The following is a 23,516-nucleotide window of genomic DNA, read 5'->3' on the forward strand; positions in this document are numbered from 1 at the left end:
AGAGAGAAGAGAGAGAGGAGAGAGAGAGATGCAAATTCAGGGTGGTCTGGGTTGTGTACAGCTGAGAATAAACTGTACTATTTTGTGAGTTTCAAATCTCTGTAGTATACATCTAGAAGGGGTTGTGCTGTTTGTTTTGTTAGTCTGAGATCTCTTTGGGTAAAGTAGCCTCTCCCATCTATGTTCAGAGGGAATACTAACGAATTACCTTTCTTCTCTATTTTTGCCAGAATATAGCCTTCCCCTCATTGGTACTATCTTAGGTCATTAGGATTTTTGTTTGTTTTTATTTTTATTGTGACAGTCTTACTCGGCAACCTATACTGGTCTGGAACTCACCATGAAGCCTGGGCTAGCCTGGGACTGTGGCAGTTTTCCTGCCCCCACCTCACAAGTACTGGGGTCACTCTTAACTCAGTTTTAACTCTTTGTCCCAGGAAAAGAAACCAGGCCTCATGACAGAGCAGCAGCACAGGAGCCCCACAGCCTTACCAGTCCTATGGGTCCAGCCTGTCCCTTGACCACAGCACTGTTTCTGTGACAAAGCCTTTGCACATGGGATTCCTTCATTTAGGATTCCTTTTCCCCAGTGTGGATCTCAGCCAAAGTTTACTCAAAAGCTCCTCTGGGAAAGGGTTTCCCTCCTCTGACTTGAGCATACTTTTGTCAAGTTATCATTAGACTTACTGTAGTTTCTGTGTATTTCAGCCAAAGCTGCAGTCACTTCTTGCTGCAGTGGAGTGGCAGGCAGGAGATGGCATATCCCAGGGTGGTGTTTCCCTAGTGCCTTGGCTGGAGGCAGAGTGGCTAGAGTAACTCAGAATCTACCGTAGTTGCGCTAGTGCCGAGAAAGCTTCGGCTCTTGCTGGAACAGCACTGTTCTATGGGTACATGTGCTCATCCTGAGAGAGCTTGTACTATGCTTTTTTCTTATAAGGGATTTTTTTCTTAAATTGTCATTTCTTATTTAAAGGTCTCACTGTGTTACTCCCGGTGTCCTCATACTCACTGCATAGCCAGGCTATCCTCAAACTCCAAATCCTCCTGCCTCAGGCTCTGAGTGTTGGTATTACTGGCATTACTGCCATGCCTGTTTTCCATTTTATGTTCTTGAATGAAACTCAGCACCAACCTGCAGGCTATCCTCTGACAGAGAAAGCAGAGGCAAAGTCCAAGTATGGGGACTGTCTGCTGTCTGTCTGTCTGTCAGTCTTTCAGAAAAGTTCTCATTCATCTTGTGCTTCTACCTCCTGAATGCCAGGATTAGAGATGTGTGCCCACCACTCCCAGTTTTAGAAGGATCATTTTTGCTTCAAAAATTTCCAGCTTCTAAAAAGCTCCTTCTTCAATCCTGTAGCCATTGATATTCATCTTTGTGTGGGATCTTATGGTAGAGTACTCTGTAATCCTAGCACTTAGGAGGCCTAAGCAAGAGGATCAAGAGTTCAAGGCCGGCCTGGTTACATGGTGAGAACCTAAATATATAGTTTTTAAAAATCATTTTCTTATGCCTCGAAAATATTATTTTTGTATTCCTAGAAGCTGCCATGTGGATCTGTTGTATAATAGTTGCCTGGTAAATGCATTTTCTGTGAATGATTGAATGAGTGAATATAACATTCCATTTATACTATATGATATTGCATAGTTGGTTGTAAACTATCCCTGAGTACTTTTGAGCATTCATACACATAGCCCATCTATTCACAATACTTGTTTCTCCAGCTAATGGATCTGTCCCTCTGATATAAGTGGGTGTAGTTTTTCAGTTTCTCTTAACTCTGCTACCTGCTTCCTTGACTTTTTGTGTCTTGCTGTTTTCCAGTAGCAACCTATTTATTTATTTATTATTTTCATTTACCCCCCCCCTTTTTTTTTGAGACAGGGCTTCTCTGTGTGGCCCTGGACCCAACTAGCTGGTCTTGAACTAGGAGATCTCCCTTCATCTGCCTCTCAAGTTCTGGGACTAAACACATGCACCACCATTCACCTTGGCTTCCTTTTTCTTATTCATAAGTGTTATTGGCTACATATTTTCTGTACCAAACTCTACCTTACAGGCTGCAGAACTCCAAAACGAAGACATACAGTTCATGTGATCAGGGAAAAGAGATGAAAAAGAGCCTGGTTTTAAAAATGAGAGTGATGAGCTACAAAGCTCTCTAGCATTCTGGAATATCTTGGATGCTGTGGGACTGTCTAGGAAGGGGCAAGAAGGGTGTTAAAGAAAAAGACAATAATGTCTCAATGTCTTGATGGTTAGTTGAGGGGTTACACACCATTTACCCAGTGCATATAACAACACAGCTTATTTGCTAAATTCACAGAAGATACAAAGTAGACATGATCACATTCTAATAAGCAGATGTTGATTTTGAGATTGTGGGTCCTTTGACTACCTGCCTTGGGTCTTTGATTCTGATATAACAGTAAAAGGAATCAGTGTGAATAGAGTATGGGAGGGAGGAGAGAGAGAGAGAGAGAGAGAGAGAAAGAGAGAGACAGAGAGAGAGAGAGAGAGAGAGAGAGAGAGATCAAAAGGTAAACTGGACATGGTACTCTGAGCTTCAGGAAGTGCCAGGTATTCTACCCCGTGTCCCACCGAGGCTCCTGTACCCCATGCAACTTTTCTCTTCTTGCCTTTCAGGTCAGGCTGTTCCTGCAGGATCCCATGTGCGAATGAACCTACAGACTGGAGTAAATGAGGTGAAACTCCAACAAGAAGACAAATCCCAAAATAATTTGAAAGGATTTAAAAGAGGCAGAAGGTAGTGTATTGCTCTTTGGACTGGGAGGCTGAGTGACTACACTGATTTAGAAATACTAGCAATGCTACCCAAATTCATGAGTGGCAAGTTTCTGTTTGTTTGTTTTTTGGGGAACAGGGTTTCTCTATGTAGCCCTGGCTGTCCTGGGACGCACTCTATAGACCAGGCTGGTCTCAATCTCAAAGATATGCCTTTGTCTACCAAGTGCTGAGAATAAATACATGTGTTACCATGACCAGCTATGTGCATTATAATTTTTATTTGAGATTTAACAGTGTAGAATTTGTGATAAAATTGTCAGGATTTTATAGACATTTACCTCCACAATCTTTGGAAAGAAATATCTTGCAAAGAAAATAGATCCTTTTAAAAACGCTATAGGGGGAATGCTTAACCTTCTTTGAAAGAGAAGCTGTTTCCCAGTACTTTAAGAGCACCCATTTGAATCCCAACAATTAATGTGCTGATTACAGATGAGTCATCTATTCATTAAAACAAGCCTGTTAGGCCTTCTACTTTGCAGCAATACTTCCTTGGTGAACAATAAAATTGCCTTTAAAAGTCTTTAATTCAGACTAACTTTTCCTCTTGTTAGTCAGTGTTAAAATAGGCTCTCTTGTGGTATGTGAGTCGAAGCTACTACAATCCCCCATGGTTATAGGTTTCCTAACTTTTTAATAACCAGTTTGAGGGATTTGATTTTAGAGAATTAACAGTTTCTATTTTTCCTCTTAATTGCCTTGAGTTAACAAGTTTTTCTTGCTTGGTGTCTCCTGAATGAGAGGGAAGGAACCTTGACATGGTTGGCAAGGATTTCTAGACCCGTTTTCTTGATGCACCTGACCAAAGGTCATGTGCCATTCAGCCAAGTGGCGTTCACCCCACAAAGCAGCATGGCAGGTTTGGGCAGTTTTTACAGTTAGAAAATTGTAATTTATGTTATGATGGAGACGTTTGTTGTCATCTCAAGCTGAGCACATTCTTTCCTCCTCCCCATCTCTGTTTTAGGCTTGTACTCGCAGTAGCCCAAATCATACAATTGTTCCTGTCTCACAATCACACAAGAATAATCAGATACCATTCTTCAGCCGTGCTAACCTTTTCCCACCTCCAGGAGGCATCATGTACATATATGTCAGCAAGTCAGGGTACTTTGAACCCTTCTCTCACATGCAGTCCAATTCTTATTTTTTAATGAAAAAGCCAACCTCCAGTGTCTTAAGAATATTGACCTAGGAACTTGAATAATCTAGAGCTGTTGGTTTGTTGTTTTCGACACCATCTCTACCCTGCTGACTGCAGGTCTGTAGTGGGAACGCTAACTGGACTGTCCTTGCTCCTTTGAGAGCAGAAGTCTTCCATGTGGGATGTAGAGACACCATAAGGAGACACACTTGTTCCCACGTTTCCTCTTTTCTCCTTTGGACTGTCTCTGAGCATTTGCCCTAGAATGGTCTCTAGGATATACGGGACATTTCTGCTCTCTCAGCTGTTTTCTGTCAGAGCCTCCTCCTATTCTCCTCCAGTTCTACTTCACAATATCTTCCTAGCTCTTCCCAAATGGCTTGGGAACAGTCTTAAGAGCCAGGATCTAGAGAGAAGCACAGTTATTTTGGTTATCTGATGGTGTGCTTTGGAAGACAAGGCTTGCAGCTTTCGATCAGGTTTCAGGTGAGTCAGTAAACCACTGTGCTAGAGAGAGACGGAGCCAAGGCTTTCCACTAGTCCTGCTGGCTAGGTTGCTACTTAGATCTGCGATGCTGTGGGCTCTAGGACTGTGCAGAGACCTTGCCTTAGGGTTGTCTCAGAGAGTGCTCTTGGCACTGCCTGGCTTCAAGCATATTTTTAGGCATAAAAAACATAAAAGTTTTATTTTTACATCCTGTCAGATTCATAGAACAAACATCTCTTTGCTTTGGAATCTTCTTTGAAACCTCCTTCTATGTTAGAGGAAGGAAGACAACCTTTACTGCATCTGAATTGTACCATCTTGGGTCGGGCATTTGCCATGCTATGTATGGTGCAGTGGTAAAGAGTGGTGCCCCTGACAACCTGTTTCCTGCTATACTGTTCACTTCACAAGACCTATTGAATGCCTGTGTGGCAGGCACTGGGGAAACAGTAAGAAGCAGATGGAGTGTCACCTCCATAAGGTGAGTAGAGGCCTTGTGCAGGTCGGCGGGCAGACAACCAAGAAAATACACATATGAGTAAGATCATTACAAATTATAATAAGTTCTAGGGAAGAAATGAGCCAAGGTAATGAGTCTCTGCAGGAGACCATGTTAGGGTGATTTGGGAAGAAAGGCCTCATCAACATATTTGAACTGAAAGCTAAAGAGAGTTTAAATCTTACAAAGATTAGGTTTGTAAGTCTAGGAATTATATAGTATTTCAGGCAGATGGCACAAAATGAACCCCAGGTTTGCCAGGTTTTTGAAACGGGGAAATGATTCGAGACATAGGAGATGAGAATGGAGAGGTAGATATGTGTCGGGTGGTGCAGTGGGTGGAGCATTAGGGAACATTCTGGAAAGTCTCCATTCACCTTTAATTGTAGTAGAACGTACCAGAACATTTTAGGCAAGAGAGTAACTGGATAAGAGACTGAAAATAGGGAAAGAAGAAGCAGAAACCACCAGCATGCCGTTTCAGTAGACCAGACAAGACACAGTGGTGACCAGATCCAGGGTTTCCTGCTGGAGGTGGGGAATTTAGATAGTTTAGAAGTGCAGCTGAAAGGACTGGCTGAGGAGTTGGGTATAGAGACAGAAGGACATGAAGATTTAGAAAGGCCTCATTTGGGATTGAGCTTCTGGGTGCTCAGAGGTGATATTTTTTTGAAATAGAAATGTAGCAGTTGGGCCAATTTTTTTTTAGAGATAAATATCATGAATGTTTTTATTAAATATCATGATGTGTTTATTAAATAGATTTGAGGTATGTCTTAAACATTTGAGACTCACTTGGATGGGCTAGTTGGCTAGCTCAGATGGTAAAGGCACTTCCTACCAAGTCTGAAAACCTGAATTTTAACCTCAGGGCTTTCATGATGGAAAGACAGAACCAGAGAACCCCTGAAATTGTCCGCTAACTGCCACATATATGCCACATACCAAACCTGTACTAAAAGTAAATAGTTTGTTGTTTTTAGCAAAAACATCAGAGACCAGAGAAGGAAAGTTAATACACTAGTCAATTTCCCAGTGTTGCTGTGAGCAAACACTGAGAGAAATCAAGAATTGAACTAGGACCTACCTTCTATCTCCCATCACCTCTCCCAAATGCCACTGTATTATGAATCCATCAAGAACTTAAGCCCATAGGGCAGGCCCTCCTGATCTAATTGCCACTAGAAATTCCTTTGCAGATACACTCAGAGATATGCTTTATAAATCCCCTAGGTATTTCTTCATGAAATCAAGTTTAAAATTAATCGTGAAAATCAAGATTAACCCTAGCAGGTCATTGCATAAGATCCTGCTGTTTGAGGGGAGGGTTTGAGCTAAAAGCTTTTAGTGTGGGCATCACTGCTAGAGAAATGTTTTAATGTCTCTAGAGAGAGAAAAAAAGAAGGCTGTTCAGGACCTAACTATGAGGCATTCCAGCATGTAGGGTTCAGGTAGGAGATGAGGGATCATTAAAGAAATGAGTAGGAATGAGGAGTCAGATGAGAATAGAAAATAGCCAGGAGAGGTAGAGGAGGGGAGGGTAGACTGTGCGCATGCTGCTGGGTGTTGGAAGAGCATAAAGGTTTGATTATCAGCAATTGGTAACTAACTATAATGAGCAACGTTGGACAGCTGTGGGGCTTGGGAATGTAGCTCAGTTGGTAGGGCGCTTGCCTGTATGCATGAAGTTGTGGGGCCATCACTAGTACAACATAAACCCAAGAGGATTAGAAGTTCAGGATCATACTCGGGGCTTCATGGTATGTTTGAGCCCAGCTTGGGATATGAGACCTTGTCCCTCTACCCCCAAAGAAATAACAAAAACAGAACAGTATTAACACCCTAGTAAGAACAGAATCAACATTAGATCGAATGGCGATGTAAACAGGAAAAGACTAATGAAAAAGACAGCCCTCGGGAGGCAAAGACGCAAGGATTGCTTCAAGTCCAGCTTAGAGGCCAGCCTTGTCTAATTACAACGTTCCAGGCTAGCCAGAGTTTCATAGTGTGGCACCCTGTCTTTTGTTTTGCCTGATCTGGAACTTGCAATGTAGACAAGGTTGACCTTGGCCTCTCATGTGCTGGGCAAGAATTTTATGCAAGTCAAAATGGTTTTTTTCTTGATAAGTAGAAGAGGAGGAAGAAGAGGAGGAAGAGGAGGAGGAGGAGGAAAAAGAAGAGGAAGAGGAAGTGAAGAATCTGTTCCTCCTACAGCTCCAGAATTTTTAGTTCCCCATGGATGGGGACAGAGCAGTGTTATCTTCATGTGCTTGGCAGTGGGGAGAGAACCTAATCTCTCTCTTACTAATCATTTGAACAAGATACACTTTAAAAGCAGTAGCCCCCTGCTGACACATGAGTTAGTGCTCAAGTGGGAGTGGTTAGCTATAATAAATCAGTTAGAGACTAAGATTTAGAGAAAATGAGTGTTGACTTCGGAGCCCTAAAGACTCTATGGTGAACCAAAGCTGAATGAGGAGAGCCTTGAACACACATCTGTCTAATAAAGGTTGAGACCTGATGGAACGTGGAATAGAGTAGGGCGGCAGCCATTCTCTGTCTGCTCAGTCCTGTTCTCCCAGCGCCTAAGCAGTTCCGTGTGGTGAAGGCTAGGCCATGCACCTGTGTGGCAGCTGGGCAGCGCAGCTCTGTGCTAAGTTTGGCACGCACCTCCCACCCTGCTCCACCATAATGCCCAAGAAGACGGTTAGCATGAGTGCTTGGCAAAGGCGGTGCCCAGTGCAGCTCCACAAGGCTGTTGGCCAAGCTCATCCTTGCTGAGATGGGTGTGAAGTAGGGAAAAGGCTGTGGGAAGGCATCAGGCAAAAAAGTACAGGGAATCGGGGAGCAGAGACCAAACAGGCTGAAGTGGCTGAGCAGCAAACTACAGATCTGCCTGCCGGATCTGGAAACCCAGAGGGCAGTGAAAACCAGAGAAAGAAACCACGCCCAACTGGCTGTGCGTCATGTCTATCGGTGGTCCCTGCTCCATTCCGGAACAATCTAGAGGATGTTGATCAGCTATTTTGTAAATGAGAGGTTTTTTAGCAGCTCTGGAAACATTTTTAAAAGGTAGGAGGAAATCCCACCTCATCCCATTGTCTAATCATCTGCTGCTTGAAGAGGATGACGACGACGATGACGTGTAGACGGTGATGGTACAGCCCGAATGTCTGGAGAAGGCCACCCTAACATTCCAGAGAGGGGATAGTTTCATATCCTACAATATAAAGCATGTAAACATCCATTTGGAGTCTTAGTCATGCATTTGTGTCTGGAATAGCTTAAGATTTATTTATGGTCTTGTGTTTCTAGTAGAACCACTTACTAAAAATCACTCCTTCCTTGCTCCTTGCCATCTCAAAACTGTAATGTCTCTGGTCATGGGAGTCCATTTTCATAACAGTTGTGATATGTTCTGTGAATGATGGAAAATTTGAATATACTGTATGTGGCATGAAATTGTGAGTCCGTGGAACTGAGGATTATGAGTGTTAGGTTGTTATGTGAGGTCTTAGGGAAAACCCGCCAAGTTTGTGGCTGGAACATTACTGGACTAAGTTAAAAGAGAACCACCATGTGGCTCTGCAGAGTTTAGGCACATGTGTTAAGAACTGGAATGTCAGCAGGTATGGTGGTGAATACCTTTAATACCAGCACTTGGGAGGCAGAGGCAGAGGCAGGAGAATCTCTATGGGTTCAAGGCCAGCCTGGTCTTCAAAGCAAGTCCAGGACAGCCAGGGCTGGTTATACTGAGAAACCCTGGGGGTGGGGGGGAGCATTGGAATTGGAATGTTTGTGCACTCTGCCTCTCAACCAATACAGTCTCAGTTGTGAATGAAAAGAGAAATAGTCCTGCTCTGTGTGACTTAACCTGAGCTGCAGTCAGCTGTGTCAGCACTCCCATTTGTCTGCCAGCTCATGCTCTTGCCTCTGTTCACTGGAATAAACTGAGACTTCACCCTCTCTCCACCAAAGAGGCTCTCTATCCGGTTAAGATGCTGGCTGAACCTGATCAGGAAGGGTAGGAGGAGACCTCTCCAGTCGAGCCAGGTTCTTGAGATGACCACAGCATTGGTTCCTTTACTTCATCCTCTTGGAAGATGACTGGAGAAGGTAGTGGTTGGTTCTACTCCTAGGTCTCTCAAATCTATTCATTGTTAAATTGGCATACACCTCTGTGATCTAACATTGGCTTCTACTCATTTCATTTATCTAAGACAAGTCTGGAACATTTTGGAAGTCTCAGGTTCCCGTTGCTCTGCTTCCCTGAAGATTATAGATGTGGGTGCCTCTTAGTCCTGTGTCTGAGTTCTTTGCTTCTCGGGGGCTCTGCTAAGACGTGTGCTTCTGTCCACAGCAGGCCAGAAGCCTTTCCAGGGTCAGCCTGTTTGCCCTGTGCCTTTTCCTCTGACTCATGGGGGGAAAAACCCACCCATTTGGCTTCAATTACAGTTAACATGTTGGATCCTGGCTGCCCTGAGGCAGAGGTTTGGCAACACACTAAGAGTTAGAACTGGCCTGGCCAAGCTTTCTCTGGGTGCCAGTCACCACCCATAAGTACTGTCTTTCTTGGAGAAGTACACCCCTTCTGACTCTCAGCTTCTCTGTGGACAGGCTGGACATCAACACCAATACATACACATCTCAAGACCTCAAGAGCGCACTGGCCAAATTCAAGGAGGGGGCAGAGATGGAGAATTCAAAGGATGAATTGGTATGTGATGGTCTTTCTAGTTAGTTTTTGCCAGGTTGTACCTGGAAACTTTTATAGTTGGCATGGAATAGTAATATTGTAAAATAATTTAAGAAGCTATTTATGACAAATTAAAACCCTTTTTATGCTATTTTTAAAAACTTCACAGAGCAGTTCTGTTTTTGGTTTTTGGATGTTTGTTTTAGATTAGGATCCAGTATTCTGCTTGCTTGGAGGAATTGTGGAACAGAGGAGATTATTACCCAGAGCCCACTTAACAATGAAATACAAATTTTTAAATAGGGCTCAGTGGAGAGATGGCTCAGTGGTTAAAAGTACTGTCTGCTCTTGCAGATGACCTGGGTTCAGTTTTCAACACCTACATGACAGCTAACAACTGTTTTCAACTTCAGTTCTGGGAGGTCTGATACCACCTTCTAGCCTCTGCAGGCGGTGCGTACATGTGATACACAGACATGCTTGCAGATAAAACTCTCATGCACATAAAATAAAAGCAAACCTTAATTTTTTTTTCAAATAAGGCAGACAAGAGAGAAAGAAGCCTGAATCTTTGTCTTTTCTGAATGTAGCAAATGTATTCTTTTGTGGGCCTCTGGTTTTTTAAGCATAGAATCTGTTTGGGTCAAGAGGATGACTGCAGTTTCCCTAGCCTGAAATCTCTGCACAAGCTCAGGTATAAGCGGGGGAGCAAAAGAATTTGTGCCCTAACTTCTGGGAGGGTTCACTGATAACAGTTCATGTGAGGATGAAATACTACTCTGAGGTGGACCATGAGTTCACAGAATACCCAGGGAATGTCACAAAGCACTTCTGTGTATTCCCACTTGAGTCCTGGTGGTCCTGAAAGAATCTTGACAGATGCTTGGTAATCCAGGTTCTCCTTCCCTCTTGTCTTCTCCCAGTCCCTCTTGCCCAGCACTGCCTTTTTGCTCTTTTCCCTTGAACACTGGGAGAATCTTAAAAGGGCAGCATTAGGTTCTTGGAAGTTTATATGTTAGTTCAAAATGGTCCTTCAGATTTAAATGTGTTCTAAACTATACTTACGTATTTATGTTATAGGGTTATGTGTGGTGCATGCTACGGTGCACAGATAGAGAATACTTTATGAGGACTGTTTTCTCTTTCTACCATGTGGGTCCTAGGAATCATTTAGATTCTTGAGAAGAGTTTCTGAGACTAATGAACCTTTAGAGTGGGGCTAGTGCTGACCTTTTTAATACGTGTTAAAGCCACATGTGATGACACACACCTGTCATCTCAATACTCGGGGCTGAGGCAAAAGGTTATGACGTTGGAGTTTTTATATATGTTACCTAATAATATTTATCCTCAGAACTCAATGAGGCTGCCAGCTGTTACCCTTTTAATACCATCTAACAAAACTAATTCAGAATGTCCATCTTCTCAGATGTCAAAAAGTCAATATATTGATCAGTAGAACTTGACTTAGAAGTCAGCAAGGACCTCTTGTATCTGAAAACACTTCTGGATTCTTAGGACCAGCAGCAGTCAAGATGGAGATATTTATAAGTGAAATATGAGGTACCAAGCAAGCTGACTACAGGAGTAATCCCCCTGTTATAATCTCGGCAATTTAGAGGCTAAATCGTGAAGATTTGAGCCCTAGGCTCTCCAGGTCTACATAATAAATTTCCAGGCCCACTTGGGCTGTATAGAGACTGTGGCAAATAACCAAGCCACACCAATACAAACCCCCAGAGCCTTCATGTCTTTAGTTATCTTACCAATGTCACATGTCCATCATAGAGAGAATGCATGTTAGAAGGGAGGGTGGGGTTGGAGAGTTGGCCCAGTGGTGAAGAGTGCTGGTCACTCTTGCAGGTGACCCTGGTGTGATCCCTAGCACCCACATAGTTGCTCACAGCCTTTTGTAATTGCAGTCCCAAGGGATTCAGTGCCTTCTTTTGACCTCTGTGGGCACCAGGCACACACATGGCACACATGCATATGAGGAGAGAGACACTCATATTCGTGAAACAATAAAATGTATAAGTCTAAAAATAAAGAAGGAAGGGTCAGGATGACCACTGCAGCGCATGAAAGGTCATTATGCATGGGATTCTGCTTTACAGATGCACAGGGGAGCTAAAGACCGGTAGGAAAAGCAATTGTGCCACCCAGCAGAGGGGAGACCAGGTTCAAGATCGGTGCCTGTGGCCAGGGATTTAGGCCTTTCCCACAGTCACCTTCGATCTGGGCATCATGTGGGTCTGTAAGGAACTTAGAAATTGTTCTAGGTTCCATACCTTCTGTGGATGAAAACCCACTTAAGCTTACTTCTCTCTGTTTTTTTGGGGGGAAGTACAATTGGATTTTTCTTCTCAGAAAACGACATTTTCTTTTTGTAATTTAGTTAGCATAGAAAAGTATGAGTAATTTTTAAAAGATTTGAAAAATGGAAAGGCAAAGATTATAAGTTTTCCATTGCTGTTTTAAAACATCTGTTTCCCTCTGCAAAGGGATCCACAGAATCACCTGCCAGACTGAGCCGCCTGCCTGCCTCTTTCCTTGCTGTTTGCAGTGTCAGCATGCGGGATTCTGGAATCAGTGTCCAGGCATTAGCTTTGCCCTGGGACCCAGAGCTTCTGCCTTCACTTGGAACTGATGTAGACCGACTCAGCTCACTGTCGGCACTGGCTCAGAGACAAGCACATTAACTTAAGAGAGATTTGTGACTGTTTGTTTGTTTGTTTTTTAAGCATGTCTCCTGCTCCTGGCTACAGATCCTTACATACTTTTAACTAATTAAGTTTTAAGGCCATCTTATGTAATGCCTTGTAAATATACAATGAGGCTTTTACTCTGAACACACACAAAAACCAAAACAAAACAAAAACAACAATCCTATCAGATATTGACCATATCTCTGTGTTTCTCAGATTTGACATGAAATTTGCTGGAGAAAGGGTATCAGTTCTCTTGAATTGATAGTTTAATTAATTTAGATAAAGTTTCTTGCTTCTCAAAAAAGTTGTCTCAGGACTGGCTAAATGCCTCGCTCAGTGTAGAAAGGTGCTTGCCATTAAGCCTGATTACCTGAGTTCAGTCCTGCAAGTTTGTCTTCTGATCTACATACATGTATGCTGTCTTAGTCAGGGTTTGTATTCCTGCACAAAACATTATGACCAAGAAGCAAATTAGGGAGAAAAGGGTTTATTCAGCTTACACTTCCACATTGCTGTTCATCACCAAAGGAAGTCAGGACAGAAACTCAGACAGGGCAGGAACCTGGAGGCAGGAGCTGATGCAGAAGCCATGGAGGAATGCTGCTTACTGGCTTCCTTCCCCTGGCTTGCTTAGCTACTTATAGAACCCAGCACTATCATCCTAGGGATGGCATCACCCACAATGGGCCCATCCACCTTGATCACTAATTGAGAAAATGCCTTACAGCTGGATCTCAGGGAGGCATTTTTCTCAAGGGAGGCTCCTTTCTCTGTGATAATTCCAGCTTGTGTCAAGTTTACACACACAAAACCAGCCAGTGTACATGTACACATACGTATATATATGTCATGACATGTATGTATGTACACATATATACACACACATGCACACATTTATTTGTAAAAAAAAATTAATGACTAAAAAAATGTCATGACTTTTGAAATTTTGACTCTGTGACAACCCCATGTTTCCTATTGTTCCCACTAAAGATAACTAAAACCTAGATATAACATAGCTGCAATGTGGAAATTTCTAAAAGGTGGTAAAGCAGTTGCAGATTGGACAGAGATTTGGGGGCTTTAGGAATGACATGCCGATGTCTTTCTTGGATCTTCTTTTAGCCCTACACATTCTAGTCTGGACACTGGAGAATCTAATGTGCTGAAATGTCAGCAGAGTCTCTCTCAGCGCATGGCTTAGGGTGACCTGGAATGCATTGTATCCCACACATGTCGGACTCAAACATGTGGCTCCCCTGCTTCAGTGTGCCAAGTACTGACATTTATTGCAAGCCTGGCTTAAGTATCAGATTCTAAAACACTAAAAGAAGCTTTTTCTTTTTAGCTAGAGGAGTAGTCTACAGAGATAAAGCTTTTGACAGTACCTGTCCTAGTTCTGCCAAAGCCCATGGGACCCTGACCACCACCCCATACTGTGTGCTCATTTCCAGTAGAAGATGAGTAAGGGAGTCTAGAATTCTGTCTCTCTCTTGGTGGTAGCAGCAACCCTGTATTCTGATTTCCTGATCCAGGGTCAGTAGAAATTTACTGGGGAGCCTGAACTTGAACCTAATCACAATGGCAGTTATGAGTCAGGACTCTGCTTCACCTGAATGGAGCCAGTGAGAGCAGGGCCCTGCACCTCCCCCTGGGCATAAAGACTGGCTGTGGTGCTGGGGTGGTGTGGGCAGAAACCCAACAGGGAGCTTGTATACCTCTTCTGGTACCCCAGACGTCTTTTCACTCCTCTCTGATGAAGTAGTATCCTCTGATGAAGGATAGTATAGGGAATCTATCCTTTAGTTCCCACCCTGGTGACAATAGACAGCTGCCCTCTGTGGTAGGGTCAGTGGAGTAAGTGAGCAAACACAGAAACTATTAATTTTCAAAAATGAGCGTATCAATTGCCCTACAAGTGTGGTGTAAGTAAAGGCCAATAGGGGAGCTATTCTTCCATTCGCAAGGTCCTGCATCCAGTGAGAACAGCCACATGTTCTTTACCCCCCCCCCAGCCTACCGTAAAGGGCAGGTAATTGTTTGGACAGAATAGATCTGAAAAAGTTAAAATTTGCATACAAGTCCTGGACATAATCATTTATCGCCAGAGAAAACTGGCCAGCATCCACACTGTTATGAACTAGAATGTGGTGGCAGGCAGGGGCACCTGGTATCCCCCTGAGAAATAATGCCATGAGACAGACCTGGTATAATGGAGGTTTAAAACATTTGGGGGAAGGGAGGGAAGTGAGGACCTGGAGGTGGGGAGGAGTCTAGCCAAATTGCCTGTAAGCCTACACACACACACACACACACAGCAAAAGGTTGAGAATTAAACTACTGTGTGGAAGATTGTACAGGAAGGAGCCAGACCTGCACTGAAAACTGAGAACTGAAAAATAGCTCACAAAGTTGGCTAGAACCAGCACAAACACACACTAGCCAGCAACTGACTACCTACTAAAAAAAGAAGATTAAATAGAATGTTTCTTAGGTTAATACCTCAGATATCCAGGATGTTCTTTAAAATCACCCATCAAGAATCTGGAAAAATCACAACTTAAATTAGATGAGACAGTTAGCTAATGAAGTTATCAGTTGAATGTTTATGTTCTCCCCAAAAGGGTATGCTTAAGTTCTAATCCCCAGTATGACCTTATTTGGAAGTCCAAGCTTAGGAGGCTGTGTGTGGGTAGAGGAAAGGAGACCAGTGCTCTTTCTATTGTGTCTTCTGCTCCCTTGGAAGGTCCTTCAACTAGAAACTGAATTGACCAACAACAAGCTTCTATTTCTCAGTCTCTAGAACCAAGAGGAATAAAAGTTTATTGTTTAAGTTACTCAATCCAAGGTATTTTATTAGAATAGCCTGAGCACACTAAGGTAAGCACTAATACCAAGATGACTCAAAAGTTGGAAATCTAATAACAATTTTTAAAGTAACTATCATAAAATTGCCTAATGAGTAATTATTAACACTCTTGAAATAAATCAAAGTAGCAGCATCAAAGAGGTGAAACACACAGATACACACACACACACACACACACACACACACACATATACACACAGAATGAGAGTCTTTGTGTTCTATTGCTGTGAACAGATACTATGACCAAGGCAACTCTTATAAAGGAGAAGATTTAATTGGGACTAGATTACAGTTTCAGAGGTTCAGTCCATTATCATCAAGGCAGGAAGTATGGCAGCACACAGGCAGACATGGTGCTGGGGGTGCTGAAAGCTCTACATCCTGATCTTCAAATTGCAGGAAGGAGTAAGAAAGCCACTGGGCCTGGCTTGTGCTTCTGGAATCCCAAAACCCACCCTCAGTGACATACTTTCTCCAACAAGGCCACACTTCCTAATCCTTTCAAATAGTGCCCCTTGCTCTGAGCCTATGGGGGCCATTTTCATTCACACACTACACAGACCACATAGAGTTACAGTAGTTCACCTTTTACCAAGATGAGTATGTTATAGATTAGGTAAGAGATTAAAGACAGCAGTAGTAAAGCAGAACAGTTCCTATACACTGTAACAACACTTCCCTGGTGTGCAGGTGGGATGTGTAGCATTGATATACTGAACAAAGGATGTTCATGTCTACAGCAAATAATAGCAAGATGGCGTCAGAGTTTGCCATTCAAAACAATGTGCAAATTAAACCCTGAAGGGGGTCTGTTTGTTTGTTTGTTTGTTTGTTTGTTTTGATGAGAGGACTAGAAAGAAGGGTAAGAGGATAAGAAAAAGGTCTGCTTTTGCAGAAGAACTCAAGTTTGGTTCCCAGCACCCATATTAGGCAGCTCATCTAATAACTCTAGCACCAGTGGGATCTGATACCTCTGCTGTCCATGGGTACCTGCATTTATATGTGTGTGTGTGTGTGCTCTACTAGATATATAATTAAAATATTAATATTTTTAAAGAAAGAATTCTTTTGAATTTCGTATTTAATTTGCTTATGCCATTGTTATTCTGAATAAACAAAGCCATAGAAAGTTAGATAAGAAGTGCTGACTAGAATTGAAAAATGCAATAAATAAAATTTTAAAATTCACTGGATTAGATCAGTAACAAATAATAGTTATCAGGGAAAAGAATTAGTGTCTAGAAAGAGATAATAAAATTATAAAGTTTGAGTAGATTTAAAATAGATTGAGGGAAGTGAAGGGAATGTTCAGGACCTAAGGGACAACAACAAAAGATTTCACATTTATGTCATTGGAATTCTAAACAGAGGAGAAAGAATATGGGGCCGAAAGACAAGCTAAAGAAACAATGAGAACAGATTCTGACTAAGAAATCACCATATTTGATGTGAGACATGAAACCCCAGATCTGTGGTGATTAAATGGATTCCTTGTGATAAAACGAGGAACCTGGGATCTAGATATAGCCCAGTAAAACTTCTGAAAACTAAAAAGAAAAATAAAATCTCAAGGTAACTGGAGAGACACATGAGGGACCTGTGGTTAAGGAATGATGATGTTTCATCTAAAGCCATAGGACTTGTAACCAAGTATGTGATGCTTTTCTCAGGGGTGCAAAGGCACAGACCCATTCTTTGAAATTCTATAGCTCATACTACTCATCATATTCTCAAATAAAGGAAAATTAAAGAATTTATTGCTAGTGTATCTACCCTGAAAGAATCACTGAAAGTGTTCTATACACAGGAAGGAAGCACAGAAAGAAACTTAGGACATCAGGAAGGGAGAAAGAATGATAAATATAAACAAGAAAAATAGATTATTCCTCTTTTTGAACATTAAAATGTTTTATTCTAAATGCAAGCATTTATTGACATCATTTCCTGATACCCACTGAGAATATCTTAAGACAGTTATGAAAGGAGGTGACATAATTGGAGCAAAGTTTCTATAGTTCACTCAGAGTTTAAGATCTGCATGCCAGTAGCTTATTAGTTACTTAGGTATATTGTAGTATTTAGAAAATCATTATTAAAATAAAACTAAAGACAGATACACTCAAAAACACTATAGATAAACCAAATGGAGTTCTATTTTTAAAATGTTGCCATAGGAAGACAAAGAGTAAACAAAAATCAAAAGAACAAAGACAAGAACTGGGGAGAGTAGACACTGGAAGCCAGCCTGGACTACAGGCTGCCAGCCCTGACTATCAAAACCCAAACAACCACCACCATGAAAATACACCCACAGAATGAATAGAAATGGCAGACTGGAGGTCTAATATTTCAATAATTACGTTAAATGTGAATAGTCTATACCAATTAAAACATTATACTAAGTAAATTATTTTTGTGTGTTTCTTATTCTTTTTGTTGTTTGCCAAATGGATTTTTAACAACCCAAATATATGAGTCCTACAAGAAACCCACTCAAATATAATAATAGAAGAGGTGGGTTGAATGAAAAAAATAGAATATATATTGCACAAACATTACTTTTTAAAAGGCAAGGAATGGCCAGTGATGAAGAGGAATTAAAGGATAAAAGGTTACATCACGAAAACACATGATAATCTTAATGTTTTTCATTTTTGTGTCAAAAATACTTGAGGCAGCTTGAGGGTAGTCATGGCTCATGCCTCTTACCTCAGGAGGCAGAGGCAGGCGGATCTCTGATCAAGGCCAGTTTGGTCTACAGGGTGAGTTTCAGGACAGCCAAGGCTACACAAAGAAACTGTGTCTTAGGAAAAAAAAAAAACAACAACAACAGCAAATACTTGAGGCAAAACCTGACAGAATTAAAAGGAAGAAACAAACCTTATAGTTACATTTACAGACTTCAACATTCTTTTCTCAGAATTTCTTAAAAAAGCAAATGAAAAAGAACATGAGAGGGGCTGGAGAGATGGCTCAGAGGTTAAGAGCACTAACTGCACTTCCAGAGGTCCTGAGTTCAATTCCTAGCAACCACATGGTGGCTCGCAACCAACTGTAATATGATCTGATGCCCTCTTCTGGTGTGTCTGAAGCGACAGTGTACTCACATACATAAAATAATAAATAAAATCTTAAAAAAAAAAAACTTTAAAAAAAATGAGAAAGCTGAGTACCAGAAGCATTTGTCAAGTTAGAGAGTACCTGGAGTTAACAACACATCTCCACCAAATTAAAGAAATTGAATTTACGGAGTATTTTCTCTGCTCACAAAGGGATCAGTGTAGAATACCTGTAAACATCTGTATTACAGAGAAGGTCTCCAGGGAAGTAGAGAGGCACATTGACCTGAACACAGGTAGGAATGCAGATGGTTAGGCTGTTGCTAACCCTGCAACTCCAGCATTTGAGAGGCAGAGGCAGGAGAGCACATGTGCAGGACCAGCCTTGAGCTCCAGAGAGACCTGCATGTCAGAAATGAATATGGAGCTCGGCAGTAGAACAGTGGATTAGCCTCTCACCACTCTTAGTCCAGTCCCCAGCACTGCAGGGTATCAAGTGTGTGCTCACTACATAGAGACGCTGGTAAGACAGAGGCCTGTAGCCAGCAAGGACATTTGATTTGTAGTGAGAATGATTTAAAAAAGAATTCCTTAGGTTTAAATAGTTATACTGGCAATATCTACCAAACATTGAAAAGTAGTTACCATCAGCTAGCTCTACACAGTCTCTTCAAGAAAATAGAAGCAGAAGTGGTATTATTTCCTCACCTATTTTATGAGGCCGGTATTATACTTCTACCTAAACCAGATAAATATTTTTTAAAAAACAAAAACAAAACTTCAGAATAACATTCCTCATGAATATAAATGCAAAAATCTCCAATAAGATTGAGACAAATCAAGCTCAGTGATTTAGAAAAAGAATAAAACACTACAAGTGAATGGGGTTTATTCTAAAAAGGGAAAGTTGATTCTAGCAGGGAGTGATGGGTGGTCCACAGCAGTATCCCCAGCACTCAGGAGGCAGAAGCATTGGGAGCTCTGTGAGTTCAAGGCCAACTTGATCTGCATAGAGTTCCAGTAAGGGTTGCATAGAGAGACACTAACTCAAAAATAATTTTTTTTCCCTGTGTAACAAAACCTAGTTAGACTAGGTATGATAGTGCATATCTGTAGTCCTGCACAGAGGGCTGTGAATTTGAAGCCAGCTGAGCTATGTAACAAGATTCTGTCCCCAAAAAAATCAGAAACAAGCAAACAAAAACATAAAACCCAATAGGTGTAACCACCAGTCGGCAGCTAAAGAGGAAACATTTCTTCATCATATATCAATTCAGATATTAAGAACGTGACAGAAATTCAATACCAGTTTATGATAGAAACTCAAAAAAATCCAGGAATAGAACCTTCCTCGACTTGATAAAGAGATTGATGGGGAAAAGAAAAAACTATATCGAATATACTTTATAGCAAGAGGCTAACTATGCCAGTGAACTCGGTAAGAATATTCACTCACCACTCAGGATGGCTACTATTGGCTGTCAACTTGACTACATCTGGAATTAACTAAAACCCAAATGGCCAGGAACACCACCTGTAAGGGACTAAGGGACTTTTTTCTTAAATAATTTGAAGTGGGAAGACCCACTTGTAATCTAGATCTTTGAAATAGGAAGATCCACCTTTAATCTGGGCCACACCTTCCACTGGGAGAGGGAAGCTGGCTCTCTTTTAGCCTGCTTGCTCTTACCCTTGCTGGCAAGTTCATTCCTTCTCTGGCATTAGAGCCCACTTCTTACATATTCCTCTGTATACTGAAGAGCAGCTGAGCTATCCAGCCTCATATATATATATATATATATATATATAATAAAATATGTATATATAAATATATAGATTCATTCTGTAAGTTATGTTCTTGTAGAGAACCCTGACTAATAGGCCACTCATTCAAAGAAGTTCAAGCCAAGTCAGTAAGACAAAAGAGGATAAAGAAAAGGCATTTAAGCTGGAGAAGGGAAACAAACAAAGATAACCCCAACTCTCCTTATTTCCAAATGACATAGATTATTTAAGTATAAATCTCAGAGAATACCTAATAATCAAAATACCCTTCTAGAACTAGTGAATTCAGCTAGATCACAGGATATAAAATCAACACAATTCAGTTCTTTTTCTGTATACTAGCTATGGATATATGGAAATTGAAATAAAAAAATTCATTTATGCTCTCCCAAAAGTGAAATATTTAGGTATAAAGCCAAGAAGGCAAATATAGAATCTATACTGAAAGTTAAAAATTGAGAACAATGATACAGGTAAATTAAAAACTTCAATAAGTAGATATAGTATGTATATGAATTGAAAAGTTCAACATAGTAAGACATATGCAATTTCTATTAGCATCCCAGTAGGTTTTTTTAAATGTTACATACTTTTTGGGGTTTTTTTTTTTTTCTTTTTGGAGACAAGGTTAGTCTATCCTCTGTAGCCAACTGGATTCCTGATCCTCCTGTTTCTGCCTCCTGAGAGCTGCAGTTACAGGAGTAAGCTAGTATCACCAATTTATATGGTGCTGGGAATTGAACACAGGGTATCACACATGCTAGCAATTCCTGTGTTAGAAATGTATTCACAAATGAAAAAGTAGTAACATCAGTATTTACTTAGTACTGTAATTTGAAATACCCAAAACATTGGAAATTAAAATTTTCATTTCTGGATTAAAAAAACAAACAAGCAAAACAAAACCCTTACCAAAGAACAGAGCAGTCTCCACACTGCTTGGCTCTTTAGCGTAGAACCTGGCATAGAGCAAGCACCTCTCGTGCCTTGGCAGAGGCTCACTCTTTCTAAGTATGGATCAGCTTCTAGAATGTTACCTATCGAGCTGGCAAAAGTACTATGACACTTCTGAGTTTCTCTAACATGAAAGGTTTTTGCTAGTACCACTTATCCTTTCTCTCACTTTATGAATTTGTCTTATTAACTTGTTTATTTATATTTATTTATATTTTATTTTATTTATATTTGTCTTATTAACTTTATGAATTTGTCTTATTAACTTGTTTTTAGTACTAGCGATCAGACTAGTAACTAGTAGACTAGTAGACTAGTTACTAGTAGACTAGACTAGTAGACTAGTAGACTAGTTACTAGTAGACTAGTAGACTAGTTACTAGTAGACTGTAACTAGTGTTACAGTGCCAACAGGCCTGGCTTACCTTACTAATCTGTGTTCAGTAAGAAACTGCACCACATCAAGTCAGCCGTATCAGCATCTCCTTTTGCTTTTCGTGTGTTGTGTTCATTTTAGATCTTATTGCCGAAGCTAACAGAGAATATAGTACTTCATTGAAAACAAACATGTTGATCAGTCTGTGTGGGTGTGTCCATGTGGTCGTGTGGGGCACTGGGAGCCACTTGATAGGGGTGCAGTACTAAATCTTATTGAGACAATAGCTTACTATGTAGCCTAGGCTTGCCTTGAACTCACAGAGATCCCCTGCCTCTGCCTTCTCAGCAGAGCCATAAAAGCTCTACCACGTCCAGCCAGCATATACTCTTTACTAGCCCTAAGTTTTATTTTTGAGACAGGGTTTCATGTATCTCAGTTGGCCTCAAACTCAAAATTGGGGATGACTTTGAACCTTGATCCTCCTGACTATTCTTCCTGAATCCTAGGACTGCAGGTATATTCTACCATATCTAGTTTATGTGATACTGGGAATCAAAACCAGGGCCCCATGTATGCTGGGCAAGCACCCTACCAACTAAACTACATCCTCAGCCCTAAAAATTAGTGCTTAGGATAGTTACAGTTAGTGTATTGTAGGCAGGATGGTTGCAGTTAATATATCGTGGTAGCTAAAATGTGGAACCCATGCAGAGGAAGGACTGTGGGTCTGTCTGACAAAGTACATACACATGGTCAGTGGTTGTGGATTGACTCCAGGGCCCTGGGTGTGCTATGTCTACGCAAGTGCCCTCCCTACCACTGAATTAGACTCAGCCAAACATAGGACTTTTACTCACATATATAAACAACCTTCAAAGTTCCAAGAGTTTCAAACTAACCTACTTAGAAAGTGGGACGTGAAAAGAAATATTTTGCCAAAGAGACTATGTGGATGGCAGATATTCCGTGAAAACCTGTTTAGCATCGTTAGCCATTATAGAAATGCAACTTAAATCTATAAAGAGATATTAGTAAATGTTTGTTAGGAGATAAAAGAATGATGATAGCACTAAATACTGGTGAAGATATAGTTAAACTGGAATATTTTATACATAGTTTACAGGAATGTAAAATGGAATATACTCTCTAGGAAACAGTTTGACAGATTTAATGAACCAACATAAATTTACCATATAAGCCAGCAATTGTGCTTATATGGATTTATCATACAAAATAAGATATATGCTTAAACAATAATGTATATATAGGCTTCATGAGTTTATGTACATTTTATGTATTTATTTATTTGTTTATTTATTATGTGTTGTCTGTGACACATGAGAGAGTGTCAATGTGCACAAGCCACAGTGTACATGTGGAGGTCAGAGTATAACCTTTAGGAACTGGTTCCCTGCTTTCACCTGAGTTCAGAGATCAAGGTTGTCAGGCTCATGTGGTGAGTTCTTTACCAACTGAACCATCTCTCCTCCTGAGCAGGTTTATCCTAACAGTCAAAACCTAAAAACAGTTTGGATGTTCTTAAGCAGGTAAATGATTACTGTACAGATGTGATGAAATACTCATCATAAAGAGAACGGAACACTTGATGTCTGCAGTGACTGGGTTAGCTCTCAAGGGCATTGTGCCTAGTGAAGAAAATGCCAATCTTAAAAAAGCCAATCTGTGTGGTTCCATTTATATAACATTCCCCAAATGTCAGAATTATAGAGCTGGAGAAAAAAAAAGAAAAACAGCAGTTATCAGGGCTTCAAGATGGAAATCAGTGGGCGCACAAGATGTGGCTACAGAGAGCTTGAACAGGGGGTTCCTCAACAGGGACAGAGCAACTCTGTAGTTCGATTGCACTGGTGGCCACATAAATCTGTAACCTGGATAAAGCTATATAGAATAATACATATACACATACATTATACATGCAAATCTGTACATGTGAAAGGTGGTACACTGCAAGTTTTATATTGTATTATAAGGCTGATTGTACCTGTGTCCTTCTTGCTGTTGATGTTATATTATTATTATTATAGATTCCTGTGAGCTTATAGTTATTTCAGACTACATTTTCTCCTTCTTCCTTCCTTCCTTCCTTCCTTCCTTCCTTCCTTCCTTCCT

General features: G+C 41.0%; 1 protein-coding gene across 1 annotated transcript in view; it reads left to right on the plus strand.

Annotated features, from left to right (window-relative positions):
* The window catches only part of Sil1 (SIL1 nucleotide exchange factor), a 229,223-nt gene that overhangs the window by 149,549 nt on the left and 56,158 nt on the right, over window positions 1–23,516 (plus strand). Inside the window, exons 4-5 of the mRNA XM_028762720.1 lie at window positions 2,648–2,768; window positions 9,557–9,656. Coding sequence (XP_028618553.1) covers window positions 2,648–2,768; window positions 9,557–9,656 — 221 coding nt within the window. The remainder of the gene's footprint in view (window positions 1–2,647; window positions 2,769–9,556; window positions 9,657–23,516) is intronic.

This window comes from Grammomys surdaster, unplaced genomic scaffold (assembly GCF_004785775.1).
Source record: "Grammomys surdaster isolate TR1022 unplaced genomic scaffold, NIH_TR_1.0 135, whole genome shotgun sequence".
Taxonomy (NCBI): domain Eukaryota; kingdom Metazoa; phylum Chordata; class Mammalia; order Rodentia; family Muridae; genus Grammomys; species Grammomys surdaster.